This window comes from Arachis duranensis, chromosome 8, assembly GCF_000817695.3.
Source record: "Arachis duranensis cultivar V14167 chromosome 8, aradu.V14167.gnm2.J7QH, whole genome shotgun sequence".
Classification (NCBI taxonomy): Eukaryota; Viridiplantae; Streptophyta; class Magnoliopsida; order Fabales; family Fabaceae; genus Arachis; species Arachis duranensis.
The window spans coordinates 39,328,279-39,339,934 of record NC_029779.3 but is presented as its reverse complement, the minus strand read 5'-3'; the positions used below and the strand labels follow the sequence as shown (position 1 = coordinate 39,339,934).

The 11,656-nt window shown below is 32.7% G+C and overlaps 1 protein-coding gene across 1 annotated transcript; it reads right to left on the bottom strand.

Moving 5' to 3' along the window:
- Positions 1–5,749: 5,749 nt before the first annotated feature.
- On the bottom strand, positions 5,750–10,217 carry LOC107462784 (ATP synthase subunit O, mitochondrial). The gene is made up of 6 exons (XM_016081442.3): positions 9,950–10,217; positions 9,287–9,337; positions 8,687–8,930; positions 7,157–7,269; positions 6,572–6,658; positions 5,750–6,247 (listed from the first exon to the last, which is right to left on the bottom strand). Exons 1-6 carry the CDS (start codon positions 10,061–10,063, stop codon positions 6,119–6,121), a joined length of 738 nt encoding a protein of 245 aa, XP_015936928.1. The 5' UTR covers positions 10,064–10,217; the 3' UTR covers positions 5,750–6,118.
- Positions 10,218–11,656: the final 1,439 nt, after the last annotated feature.

Genomic DNA, 11,656 nt, shown 5'->3' with positions numbered 1-11,656 from the left:
ATGTGGTGGATTTTGCATAAATGAATGTTTCTTCAGATATCTTTTATTAGTTGGTACAACTGTTTCTTTATCTTTTCATGACTCAGTAAAAATTTTTTGATAACTTTTTTATGCTGTTTTTGCTAAGTTGTGAAAGATGTCGGTTAAAAATAGGTTGGACGTTATTATGAACCTTTTGTTTATAAGGTGCACACTGTTTCCCTTAATTAGTTATGCTCCGACCTTTAGCAGTCGATTTTAACAAGTTATTTTTGCATTTTGTTTTAGGTCCAACTCTTTAGGTTATAACGAGGTTGGACCACGATCTGCTTATATAACTTTTTACACTAATTTGTACCTTGTCGCTTCATCTTGCCGATAATTTAGGTCGGGGCAATGATTTTTGCGGTTTTTTTAGCTAAAATTAGTGCATTTGAATGGAAAACTTTATGAAAAAATGAACTATCATTAATAAGATAAAATAGTTTACATAAGTTTTGTTGCTACTAAGAGTTCTCTTTTAACCCTTATCCCTCACTATGGTGCCTCGTTAAAAACCCCTTCAGGAAAATCCTTCTCGAAAAAAAATCATGAAGTCGGAAAAAAGAGTACACTAGGAAGCAAGGTGCGCTTTCTAACTGTAGTATCTTTTTAGGTTATATGCGTGCCATGACCTTGGGAGCTTATTTTCTCTTAAGTCGGATGATGACATGTCATCATAAGCGATTTTTAAAGTCTTTTTCTTATTTATTTTTTTAGATTTTCAATTAAATTTCTTATAATTTTTAATAGAATTTAATAAATAATCAAATATTTGGAGTTGGGATAGTGTTTTTATGTTTTCATGAGTTTTGGGCTTAAAAAGCAGCAAGAATCAATACTTTTTCACAAAGAAAGCACAAAGAAAATAGAAACATGGACCAAAAAGCATAGCCTAAGGAACAAAAGCGTGCCCAAAGGGAAGGAAACTGGTGCCCAAAACACATATGCCCTGCGTACATATTCAATTATCCACTAGCCCTGATCTCTTTGCACTCCAGTGGTCATAACTTGAGTTACAGATGTCCAAATGAGGGAGTTCTAGTTGACTTAAAAAGCTAATGTTCAGAGCTTTAGAATGATATACATACATCTTTGAGACACGAAAAAAACAATGCCCCAAACAACTCAAAATGCAAGCCCGGCGTATTCCAACTCTCGGGATGTAACAATTAAGGCCCAAGCTTAATTATCCACATCATCAAAAGCCTCAATCACATTCAGAAGAGTTGAAGATCTAGAAGATTAGTTATTAATTCTCTCTAGAAGCATAAGAGATTTGGTTGTTAGGAATTGATTTGAATTATCATTTTTATATTTGAATTAAAGTCAATAGCTTATCTTTCTCTCTGGAAGATAAACAGTTATCTTACCTCTCCTAAAGATAAGATTAGTTTACTTTTGAATTTGAATTCTAGAATTTAGGTTATAAATAAGTGAGCGTAGCTCACAAGAGAGGGCAATTGGGAGGAGGATCTTAGAATCCAAATCCAATTCTCCTCAGCATATCTTCATCTTATTTTTCTTTCACTTTTCATGGGTAACTAATCCTCTGTCAAAGGGTTAGGAGCTCTATTTATATTTTCTATGGGTTATTAATCAATGTTTACTTTATTTTGAACTCTTGCATTGATCTATTTCATGATTAAGTTATTCGTTCTTCACTCGGATTAGTAAATCGAAAGATAAGCTAATCTCTTTTGAATTAATTTATCATAATTGGAAAATTTGATCTTTGAATTCAAGTTTGAAAACTCTTTCACATGAATTTTATAATTCAACTAGGGATAGTAGTTCAATTAGTGCGCAACACATACATGATTTTCAATCACTCTAATTTTGAATAAGTGACATATAATTCGGATTAGAACAACTTTTGAAAATTGTGTTTTCTTTTTAAGATTTAACTGGACAAGACTAGATTGAATACGTGACATAATTTGACATACGGACTACTTTTAAATTTTATTTGAATAAAAAATAAGTTTTTGTACTTAATCTCTTGATTGATTAAAGTGATGCCTAATTGATGCCTAAGAAACTAAGGAGCCAAGGAATTGGAATCAGTTACTAAAGGTTTTATCGTGAATGGTCTTTGCAAACTTCAAGATAAATAAATAAGATTGGTTATCTTAAGAGCATAAAACATCTCCAAAGTCCTTGACTCTCATTATCATTGTCTTCCCTCAACATTCAAGACTCATTGTCCGTGGCATCCTAGCATTCAATATTCAAGATTCTCAAGGCTCTCAGCAAGATACCCTCTTGCCCTCTCTAATCATCAATCATAATCAGGTTTTATTAATCTAATTAGGTTTAATTAGATATTTGGTTGTTCAATTCTTTAATCCTCGTGAAAACGATATTTACTCACTGTGGTATTACTTGTGCAATCCGGTGCACTTGCCAATATTCATGAGCTTCGATTTTCGCTCATCATCGGACACTTTGTAGCAACCCTTTTCTAAGACTTCAGTGATCCTGTAAGGTCCTTTTCAATTTGCAACTAACTTTTCTTTGGCCGATTTATGTGTTACGATGTCATTTCATATTAATATGAGGTCGTTTGTGGCGAAACTTCTTTTGATGACTTTCTTGTTGTACCTTAAGGCCATTCTTTGCTTCAAGGCTTCTTCCTTTATTTGAGCTTGTCCTAGGACTTCTAAAAAGAGGTCAAATTCTTTCTTTTGAGCTCAAATATTTCCTACATCGTCGTAGAATCTAACCTTTGGAGGTTTTTCATTAACTTCTATAGGTATCATGGCCTCTATGCTGAAGCAAGTCGGAAAGGAGATTTCCCCATTGTTGAGTGAAGGGTTATATGATATGGCCATAAGACTTGAGAAAGTTTGTCTGTCCATGCTTCTTTTGCATCTTGCAGTCAGCGCTTTAACCCAGCCAACACGACTTTATTTGCAGCTTCTGCTTGTTCGTTAACTTGGGGTGTTCTACTGACGTGAACTGGTGCTTAATCTTAAGGCTTACCACCAAGCATCTAAAGGCTGAGTCGGTGGACTAATTTCCATTATCCGTGGTGGAGTGTGAAACTCCAAATCGGGTGACAATGTTCTTGTAGACGAATTTGTAACTTCTTTGAACTGTGATGGTTGCCAAAGGTTCTGCCTCAATCCACTTAGTGAAATAATCAATACACACTATCAAGTACTTTACTGTCTGGGAGCATGTGAAAATGGCTTGAGTAGGTTTAAGCACCACTTTGCAAATGGCCAAGGCGAAGTGACGCTAATGAGCTCTTCTGGGGGTGCCATGTGAAAGTTAGCATATTTTGGTAAGGCGGACATTTTTTAACGAAGTCGGCTGCCTCCCTTTGTAAGGTCGGCCAGAAGAAGCCAGCTTTGATCACTTTTTTAGCCAGCGACCATGCTCCTAGGCATAGTTATTAGAATTGAACCGGTAATTGATCCGGTCATACGACGGTCGACGGGGTCACTGGTCACTGGTTCAACCGGTGAGTTATTGATTTACCCGGTTGACTCGGTCATAATTAAATAAAAATATAAAATTATAAAAATAAAATTAAAAATAAAAATTAAATGCATATTTTTAAAAATATATTAATAATAATCAAATATCAATTCTTAGATATAATTTATGGTGTAAAAAGAGATAATAAATTAGTCATTAGTACACAATACTTTCTCAATTTAAATGAACAAGTGAGAAAACAAAAGATGACACAATCAATATCAATATATCAATATATTTATATATCATGTTGTTATTTGTTTGGTATCCATGTTAATCTATGCTTAAAAGGATAAAAAAAAATAAAAATTCATTCATGGTTTATTATATATTTATTTTTTGTCACCTATATAATTAAGATACAAAGTAGCGTAGTGGCAAGGGAAGTGCATTGCATACACGCTGCCTTTCTCACTGTCAATGTTTTTGTGGCAAGGGAAGTGCGTTGCATACACGCTGCCTTTCTCACTGTCAATGTTTTTGGAATTGTAATGGACGGGAGCTCCTACGATGGTTCGGCAGCGGGAGGGTGTATCATGGATCCACGTCGGTCAACTGCAATCTGAAGCCTGAACCGGCTGGTTTTGAACGGATTTGAACACCATTGACCAGTTCAATTACAAGTCTCCAATTGACTAACTGAACCGATCAGACCATCGGTTCACTAATTTTTTAGGCGAACCAGCCAGTCCGATTTGATTCTGATAACTATGCTCCTAGGTGATTTTCGCATATGCCACTGTGGTCTTTCTCCAGAACTTCGTTAGTCTTAGAGGTCGAAACACATTTTAATAGAGGTGTAGATATTCCTTTTCAATAGAAGACGTTGTGAACCAATGTGTAATTTTGTGCTTTCCTTATGAGCCTCCTTGTTTCTCTTTCTTCTTTAGGGATGATATCGAACTTGACATATTCAACGATGGAAATTATCCACCCTAAACTTAGAATGGATATGGCCATTATGCCCGACTTGTCAACTTCTTTGGCTAATGAGGGTGTGTGGAGAGTTTCCTGGATCAAGTTTCTATTGTTGCCTCCTGGTTTGGTATTGGCCAATTTGAAAAAGACATCAGCTCGGATATTTTCTTCCCGAGCTATATGTCAAATTTCTGCTTCATAAAATAAAGCTAATTGTTCTTGTATTTCTTTTAAGTACTTCTTCATGTTGGAATCTTTGTCCTGATAAATCCCATTAACTTAAGAGGTTATTACTTGAGAATCATTAAATACAATCAACTTTACTGCCTTGACTTCTTTGGCTAGCCTCAAGCCAGCAAGTAAGGCTTCGTATTCGGATTGATTGTTGGAGTAACTCTTACTTCGTATCCGAGTTCCCTCTTCGTTCTCCAGAGTAACTCCTACTTCTAGCTTTGTTGGATGATCCGTCTACATATAAGTTCCAAGCTTCAAGGCTTCTTTTGGCTTCAGTGTATTCAACCACAAAGTTGGTTAAATACTAAGATTTGATTTCTGTCTGGCTTTCATACCTTAAGTCGAAATCGGATAGCTCTATTGCTCATTGTAGCATCTGGCCTGCAATATTCGTCTTTTGTAAGATGTGCTTCACAGGTTGATTAGTGCGACCCTTTAGAGTATAAGATTGAACATAAGGTTGTAGCCTTCTAAAAGTGATAACAGGGGCATATGCAAACTTTTTCTATCTTTTGATAGTTTAGTTTTATCTCCCTGTAGAGCCTCACTAACAAAATAGATTGGTTGTTGTCCGTTCTCATCTTCCTGGACTGAAGTCGAGGCTATGGCTTTGTTTGCAACTGCTAGGTACAACACGAGCTCTTTTCCTGGAATAGACCGAATAAGGATTGGTGGTTAACTTGGGAAATTTTTGAAGTCTTGAAATACTTTTTCACGTTCCTGAGCCCATTCAAGTCAGCTCCCTTTCTTAAGTATTGAGAATAGGGGTAAAGACTTCAGAGTAGAGACTTCAAAGTTGATCCTACCAAGAATCTGGATAAGGCTACCAACCTTCTATTTAATTGTTGAACCTCTTTGAGACACGTCGAGCTTTTCTTTTCATCTTCAGTATTGCCTTACATTTGTGTAGGTTGGCTTCAATATCCCTTTAGGTGAGCATAAATCCTAAGAACTTTTCAGCTTTCACTGCAAAAGTACATTTTGAGGAATTTAGTCTCATCTCGTGTTTCCTGATTGTGTTAAATACTTAAGTCAGATAGGAGGTTGACGTCTTCTTTGATCTTGACAAGCATGTCATCTACATACACTTCGATTAGTTTTTCAAGGTGAAGTGAGAATAACTTATTCATTAATCATTGATATGTGGCCAACGGCCACAGCTACATCTTTTATCTTGAGCCAGGAAGATATATTCACCAGCATCAAAGTGAAGCAAATTAATACCAGTGAACTAATTAACACCTCAGAAGTCCAAATAAAATCAAATAGCATTCAAATTTCAAACACATTGAGATGACAATTAAGCATAACAGGAAGCTGGAAAAGAGGTAGCTCTTATTTGCAAAATGATGGCATTCCATCCCAAACAAATCCAGATCCACTCATTTTTTTATACTAAACAAGAATTTGATACTTGATTAAATCATGCTGACACAGATTTTCAGGAGAAAATTGTTGTCTTCTATATGTCAGCAATACTGATGGGCTCTCGTAAAATCCTCTCCATCTGTTGCGCCCTAGTCTTAATAGACATGTCAAAGACCTTCTGACTAAACTCCAACACTAATCCACCAAGTATGCTTGGATCAATCTGGGAGAAAGAAGGGAACAAATAGAAAAATGATGAGCTGAATTAAGAAGGCAATACGGGGGTTTTTGTGCTACTTCCGCAAGTGCTTTGAAAACTATAACTTCTAAATATTTTCAGATTGTATGGATAAGATTCTTAAAATATAATCATTTTACTGCTTTTAGGAAAAGGGTAGGAATTTCATTTTAGGCACAATTTTTTAAAAAATAAATATCTTTCAAATACAAAATTGATTCTGATTATAAATAAAATATTTAAAAAAGAGAAATTCAATCACATACTGTGTTAAGATCTTATCTGGCAAGAAGGGGATCACGCTGATACCTTCTGCTCAAGATGAACCTTTGCCCCAGTGCCTAACATCTGCTGAAGGGTCTCCTTCAGTGCCTTCTCTTCCTCGGCAGGAAGAGGCTGGAACAAAAATATAGAAAATTAGAATTAGATATGCAACTACTATTCACAAAGTGGTTTTATGAGATAGCATTAGATCAAATCACAAACAAACTTTTCTCTGAATATATCCCAGTAACACCAAAATAACATGCGTAGAACATATATATAAAATCAATAAGACAATTATGGTAAAATATAATCAACGAATTAATTTTCTGAGGAAGATACATAAATAGAGATACAAATACACATGCAAAAAGACCATGAAACTACCTAGCAGAGGAAGATAGTAACAATGTTCTCAAAATATTATGCATATGGAATAAAGAACACATATTGACGACAGAAATTACATGAAAGTATCCATTTTATCCAATAAAGTTCATTCCATTAGAGAACACATAATCCAATCCTCCTGATGAGAATGGAAATGAATTCAGCATTGCAGAGTAAATATATGTAGTATGTTGCATTTCCTTTTAGCCAGAAACTAATCGTAAAAGAAGTACTACTTACAATCACTGTTGTCACAATGGCTTTCACTTCTCCCTTGTATGCCATTGCCAACTCCCTATACCTCTTTGCAATAGTTTCAATGTTTTTAAGCCTCCCATTCTCAGCGACAAGGACTTTAAAAAAAGATAAATTAATCAATAAACTTTAATGTCTGAAAAAATGGTATAGCATTTGCCAAAACTCAGATAAATGAAGTCTCAAAGTATTAAAAGAGACAGCCAAGAAACTGATGAAATTCCCAGGAAACAAGAAGCAAACATCAAAGTACCATGATGTGTATCACTTGATGACTAAGATAAAATTATTATTGCATAATCGTATCATACTCATATTTCATATGGGAAAATAAGTAAATCAAAAGTAAAACTTTTTATGATATCACCATATCTAAAAACTCTTATGTCCACCTTATACTAAGATAAATGAATTAATCTGAGAATTAAGACAGTCATAATGCAGCATAATTTGTGAAGCTCAATAACACACAAAGGTCAGTCTTAAGACCCAAATAAAAGGGTGCTCATAGAACATAATTCATATTTCCTAGCACTAGTATAAACTGATCCCTAATAATTCAAAGGCCAGATTTATTAATGCTATTGTGCTAGAATAAAAGCTTTAATTTCCGCAACCCAGGAAGACGCAGTCTATTTCCAGCATTCAAAGGACAACAAAGTTGGGGATGTTTTGAGCAAGGAGTTCAATTAATCACTTATGAATGCAATAAATGAAGCTAGAGGCATAAAATCTAATAGAAGAATTGAATGACTGACACGAGGTACGTGGTCTAGTAACATGAGAATAATCTGAATGTAATAATGCCCGAGAAGAACTGGCTAAAAAAAATTGATAATAAAATATTTACAAATTACAAACACAATTAAAATGAAACATTATTCAAGTAGGAAATTTAACAAGGATTAAAGGGAAGTGATAAACAAAATATGAATATGATAGGGGTGTTGGGTGACATTTTATTGAATAATTTGTTTGGTGTGTTAGTGTAATTGCTATAGAAAATATAGTTGAGGAGACTTATAATATTGTTAGCTGTTAACAAGTATAAGAGCCTGGAATACTTCCTAATTCATTACATTTTGCTTGCATGCCTGAGAGGCAACTACTCGGTTAAATTTGCTCTATAAACCCTTAGACAAAATTCCCTGAGGCAAAAAATTAAAAACAAAATGAATAGGAGAATCCTTCATAGTAGCAAAACAAAAAAGGGGAGAAAAGAGAATCAAAGAAGCTCAAAATGCAAAACAAGCATTCAATATGTTTATCCATAAAATGTATATTATCCCTTTCCCAGAATATATGTGAGTGGATGAGAACCCATAAAAGATGCACAGACATCAAAAACTAAAAACACAAGAGAATCACCAAAAGTCTGTATAGGAAAATCTGATGTACTAACTTCTCTGGTTCAATATATTTCAAACAATAAAATAAAAGTAATTCAGAATTTATAATTATGTATACGTAACAATTATGTTTGTCAAAATATACTACCATAGGAAGCAAACATACCAAGGAAGTTCTTTGTAACATCAGAAAACTTAGATTGACCAGCAATGTCTTCAATAACCTTTACTCTAATATCTTTCTTCACAGACAAGTCACTTATGAACTGGGAAACTTTAGTACTGTTCTTAACTGCCTCAACAAACTGAAGAATCTCGGACTCAACCTTTTCGACTGAATTAGCTTTCACTGCTGCAATATACAAAGCAGAGGCATAGTTTCCAGAGCCACCAAACATAGCCAGTGGCACCTATAGATGCAATCAAGAAATAATAAGACAAAATTCTGAACCCATCAATAACAAGCACTGCGGCTCAAGGATGAAACAAAATTTTTTGAACAATTCAATCTGACCCAAATGAAATATAAATCAACAATTCATTGAATTTAGATTATAAACATAACAATTAACTAAGTGAAAATTCATTGAATTTAGATTATAAACATAACAATTAACTAAGTGAAAATTCATTGAATTTAGATTCATATTCAATCAGTTACAAGTTCATATTTTCTTCTTCTATCAATCACAGTCTAAGCACAATTTCTTCTACATCAGGCTTAAGTGTATTAAGGAATTATGACACAAACAATATGTCCAATTACCTTAACTTTATCTTCCTTTGCCCCTGGCACATTGGCATAACCTCTAGAGACCTGAAAGCATATCATGATAGGGGAACAAATTATTAAAAATAAAATAAACACTTAAATGCGGCCAATAAAAACCATTCCTGAAACATGAAATGGTGAAATGAACAAGTATGCAACAGTATAAAACCTCAGCACAAACAACACAGTACAAGTTATCAACAGGCACAAAAAGCAGGAGATTCTTTTACTTCAAAATCATGCCTCAACGCAACAAAATATAAAAACAGATTACAAAGAATTCATGGAAAATTAATCAGACTGTTATGAATCAAATCAAAAGCAACAGATAAAATATATATTAAAAAAAAATTCTTTTTTAAAAAATAAATAAATAAAAATCAGACGGTAAAGAAAAGTATGTTCATTATACATCTCAAACACATGCCTCAACGCAACAACTTAAAAAAACAGATTACTATAAAATCTTTTCGGAAAATGAGAAGTTATTCAGCGGAGGAAATGAAAACCTTCGACATATTTTAGAGGAAAAAAATCTGAAAAAAAAAGGCAAATTCCAAATCGACAACAATCAACGGTGTTATCAAATGATCTGAAAATTGATTTGAGAGGTTCAAGTATTAAACAGATGAAAAGGATTTAGGTTGAATAACTCACCAGGGAATTGGAAGGGGCAATGAGAGATCGTTGGAGAGTGGATCTCTGGGAAACGGCGAACGCTAATTTGTTGAAGACTGAAATCCCCGATCTGATTCGGCTGCACAGTGCCATCTCCGCAAATGCGAAACCCTAATTTGTTTTTTTCTTTCTCCAATATGTTGTGTGCTTTGAAGAATGCGGAACAGCGGAAGCCAAGGAACTACTGTGCACTCTTCAAGGTAAAACTGAACCTTTCAGGTGTACGTGCCAGGCGTGTGAGGGTAGAGAGAGACCCGCTTCTCACTCTAAACTTACTTAAATATTCTCTCAATTTTTATACACAATTAAATCAGTTCTTCCATATTTAAAGTTAGGCACATTGATATGGCCAAAAAGTATTACAATCAATTTGATTATTGTTTCTGTTTGGTAATTAGAAAAAAAAGTTACTTATTCTTTAAAATTCAGCTTTTTTTTTCAGATTTTTTAAAAATTTATTATTATTTAATTAATTTAAATACTCATTTTTACGTATTAATTATTAAAAAATTAAAGAAATTATTTGTTTTTTTTTTCTAAAAATTAAATAAAAGACAACATTTAAATAATATCTAATTATACTATTGATTTGAAAACAAAAATATTATATACATATTAAAAAAGAAACCATATATATCCAAATCTAATAATTTATTCATATATTTTTTTCTCTTTTTTTTATTTTTTTTTATTTTTTTTATCCTTCTCTTTCTTAATTGTCATCATTGCTATCATCATCGTCGTTATCATTTTTTTTTATTTATTTTTTTTGTTTATTTATTTGTGTACCTTTAAAAGTTTTATAAAAGAGAAGGATAAAGAAGAAAAATAAGATATAAAAAAGATGATAATGATCATGAATGACATCAAAATTTTTTATATAAAACATAAATTTTATCATGATAAATAAAGAAATTGAATTAATCTCTACACTATATTAGAAGACAATTTGCTGTATAAGACTTAAGAATATACCATTTAACTTTAAAATAAATTTGTTTAAATAAAAACATAAGAAGATATAGAATAAATTTTATATCAATAATAAAACATAAAAAAGAAGAACATATTGGGACAAAGAAGATAAAATGTGAAAAAAAAAATAGTAGAAGAAGAAGATACCTTAAGAAAAATTTCAATGTCATAGACAAATTTCACTCTTAAAAAATTTTGATTTTAAAATTCAAAAATTTTTTGGATTAAATTTAAAAAATTTTAATGTTATTTTTTAATAAATTCTGTATAATTTAAATTATTTATCATTGTTATCATCTTTTTTTTTTGTCTGTCTTCTCTTTATTTCTTTTTTCACATAATCCATAAGGTTAGTGTATGACTCATGGTAAAGCTTTTAGAAAACAGAAAATCTTTATTACGTATTATTATTACTACTAAGTGTTAGTAATGTGTAGGGGCAGAGGCTTAGTTAAGACAGAGGGGGTATAGTCCCAAATTTTTGTTAAAAAATTTAGTAATATTTTTTTAGAAAATAAAAAATAGTTCAGTTGGCTCAAATATTTTATTATGATTTAAAATACTAAAGTTTAATATTCATCTCTTATTTTTATTGCACAATAATTTTTAGTTTAAAACCTTTAAACTTTGTTGGATTTGGACTGAACTGAGTGTATTCGTATTTCGCAACTCTCTATTCAATAAACAACACTCTCTCTACCTTTGAGTTCA

What these genes read in the sequence shown, in the direction of transcription:
- LOC107462784 (XM_016081442.3), bottom strand. Translation starts at nt 10,063, where the DNA reads ATGGCACTGTGCAGCCGAATCAGATCGGGGATTTCAGTCTTCAACAAA. An exon ending in TTGCCCCTTCCAATTCCCTG is followed by an intron (nt 9,338 to 9,949) that starts GTGAGTTATTCA and finishes ATATGCTTTCAG; the next exon opens with GTCTCTAGAGGTTATGCCAA. An exon ending in AGGTTCATCTTGAGCAGAAG is followed by an intron (nt 6,248 to 6,571) that starts GTATCAGCGTGA and finishes TCTTTCTCCCAG; the next exon opens with ATTGATCCAAGCATACTTGG.